The following is a 2500-nucleotide window of genomic DNA, read 5'->3' as shown; positions in this document are numbered from 1 at the left end:
ACACACACACACAGATCATCACACACAGATCATGTGATGTTCGTGTGCAGCATGTTAATGCTGAACTCCACCGGAAAACAAGCTCAGCATAAAGAAGAAGACTATAAAGTCGAGGTTATTCTATATTTTTGGTTGTTGTTATTTTTGTTTTAACGTTTAAATTTACTTTATTTTGTTGTATTTTTAGTTCTGTACAAACACACACACACACACACACAGCAGCTGGGCTAAATGTAGAAGTAAATACACAGTTGAACATGTTATGTTCTTCTTCAATAATGAAATAAATGTCTGACTGACTGACTGACTCACTCACTGACGGACTGACGGACTGACTCACCGACTCACTGACCGACTCACCGACTGACTCACTGACTAACTCACTGACTGACTCACTGACTGACTCACTGACTGACTCACTGACTAACTCACTGACTGACTCACTGACTGACTCACTGACTGACTCACTGACTAACTCACTGACTAACTCACTGACTGACACACTGACTGACACACTGACTGACACACTGACTGACACACTGACGTGATGTTCATTCTTTTTAGAAAACTATCAGTTTTTAGAAATATCTCGTGATATATTGTCTCTAGAAGTGTTTTATTCAACTTTTGTTTTTGTTAATTGTCCCTCGGAGAACTCGTGGGGTACCATGCCCCCGTTTCATTTTGCAACATTTTGGTAGTAGAGATAAAGGTTGTGACTTCTCCCACCTCCACCTGCGCGTCGGTCTGCACAGCTTTGGAACAGGAAGTCCTCCTCTCCGGAGGGGCGTGGCTGTGCGTGACTCCCAGCCAAGCCCTCACACGCCCGCCGTCAAAGCCGACTGGCTCTCCGTCCCGGCTGTCGGGAGTCGAGGTTGCCCACTGGTCTCCGTCGGCCCGAGTCCCGTCCCGCTGGGCCGCTACTGGCGAGGCGACACTGGGGTGGGCATGGTCAAGCCATCCATCAAATCGCTGCAGAGGAATATCACAACAGACAAATTAATTTGGGAAATGAATCACTGCGATCCATCCATTACAGGGGTGTAGGTCTTGTTTGAACATTCTGGGGGGGGGGGGGGACATATTGTAACCAGGGGTCTGGGGTAGCCTGGTCCTACTGGACGCTGGTCCATTAGCCTGGTCCTACCAGACTCTGGTACACTAGCCTGGTCCTACCAGACTCTGGTCCACTAGCCTGGTCCTACCAGGCTCTGGTACACTAGCCTGGTCCTACCAGGCTCTGGTCCACTAGCCTGGTCCTACCAGACTCTGGTTCACTAGCCTGGTCCTACCAGGCTCTGGTACACTAGCCTGGTCCTACCAGACTCTGGTCCACTAGCCTGGTCCTACCAGACTCTGGTCCACTAGCCTGGTCCTACCAGGCTCTGGTACACTAGCCTGGTCCTACCAGACTCTGGTCCACTAGCCTGGTCCTACCAGACTCTGGTACACTAGCCTGGTCCTACCAGACTCTGGTACACTAGCCTGGTCCTACCAGGCTCTGGTACACTAGCCTGGTCCTACCAGACTCTGGTCCACTAGCCTGGTCCTACCAGGCTCTGGTATACTAGCCTGGTCCTACCAGACTCTGGTCCACTAGCCTGGTCCTACCAGACTCTGGTTCACTAGCCTGGTCCTACCAGGCTCTGGTACACTAGCCTGGTCCTACCAGACTCTGGTCCACTAGCCTGGTCCTACCAGACTCTGGTCCACTAGCCTGGTCCTACCAGGCTCTGGTACACTAGCCTGGTCCTACCAGACTCTGGTCCACTAGCCTGGTCCTACCAGACTCTGGTACACTAGCCTGGTCCTACCAGACTCTGGTCCATTAGCCTGGTCCTACCAGGCTCTGGTACACTAGCCTGGTCCTACCAGACTCTGGTCCACTAGCCTGGTCCTACCAGGCTCTGGTACATTAGCCTGGTCCTACCAGACTCTGGTCCATTAGCCTGGTCCTACCAGGCTCTGGTCCATTTCATCTGTACAGAGAGTCTGGCCTCTCTCCATTGACGAGTGTTAACTTCCTTGAAGGCGGGTACTCTGTTGAAGTTTAAAACTATTGGATCTGCCCAGAGAGCTAGCATCGTTAGCGTTAGCCTTAGCCAACTCCTTCACCACTAACGGAGCGAGCTGGAAAATCAAACTGTTCCCGAACCCCGTGGGGAGGAGGGCCACGACATCACGGCCACCAACAACTTGCTCGGGCTTTAACGTCTGGATATTCGGCAGCGTTGCCACAACGGACCGAATGGCTTCGCTCGCATCTTTCTCCGCCGCCGTTACGGAACTCCAACTCAAACTAGCGCACGACCTCAACGTCATCGTTCTCAGCCACTCCCTCTGTTCGCTGATTGGACCGCCAAAGATTTGGTCGGAGAAAACCCAAGAATATACCGCGAACCCAGACGTAGTACTGAAGGAAAATTAAAATTGAGCGGAAGTACGTAGGAGGGCGGAGCCAGGCTAGGTCTGGGGGTCCTTCTCCAGAAAAATGTTGAGC

The 2500-nt window shown here is 51.9% G+C and overlaps 1 protein-coding gene across 2 annotated transcripts in view; it reads right to left on the bottom strand.

Moving 5' to 3' along the window:
• The window catches only part of si:ch211-137a8.2 (uncharacterized protein LOC777613 homolog), a 63180-nt gene that overhangs the window by 7390 nt on the left and 53290 nt on the right, over window positions 1-2500 (bottom strand). For both annotated transcript variants that reach the window (XM_035995849.1, XM_035995848.1), the window contains exon 10: window positions 730-972. In XM_035995849.1, the coding sequence (XP_035851742.1) occupies window positions 730-972 (243 nt within the window). The remainder of the gene's footprint in view (window positions 1-729; window positions 973-2500) is intronic.

This window comes from Sander lucioperca, chromosome 20 (assembly GCF_008315115.2).
Source record: "Sander lucioperca isolate FBNREF2018 chromosome 20, SLUC_FBN_1.2, whole genome shotgun sequence".
In the NCBI taxonomy this organism is placed as follows: domain Eukaryota; kingdom Metazoa; phylum Chordata; class Actinopteri; order Perciformes; family Percidae; genus Sander; species Sander lucioperca.
The sequence above is the reverse complement of the archived record's forward strand: the minus strand, read 5'-3'. Positions and strand labels throughout refer to the sequence as shown.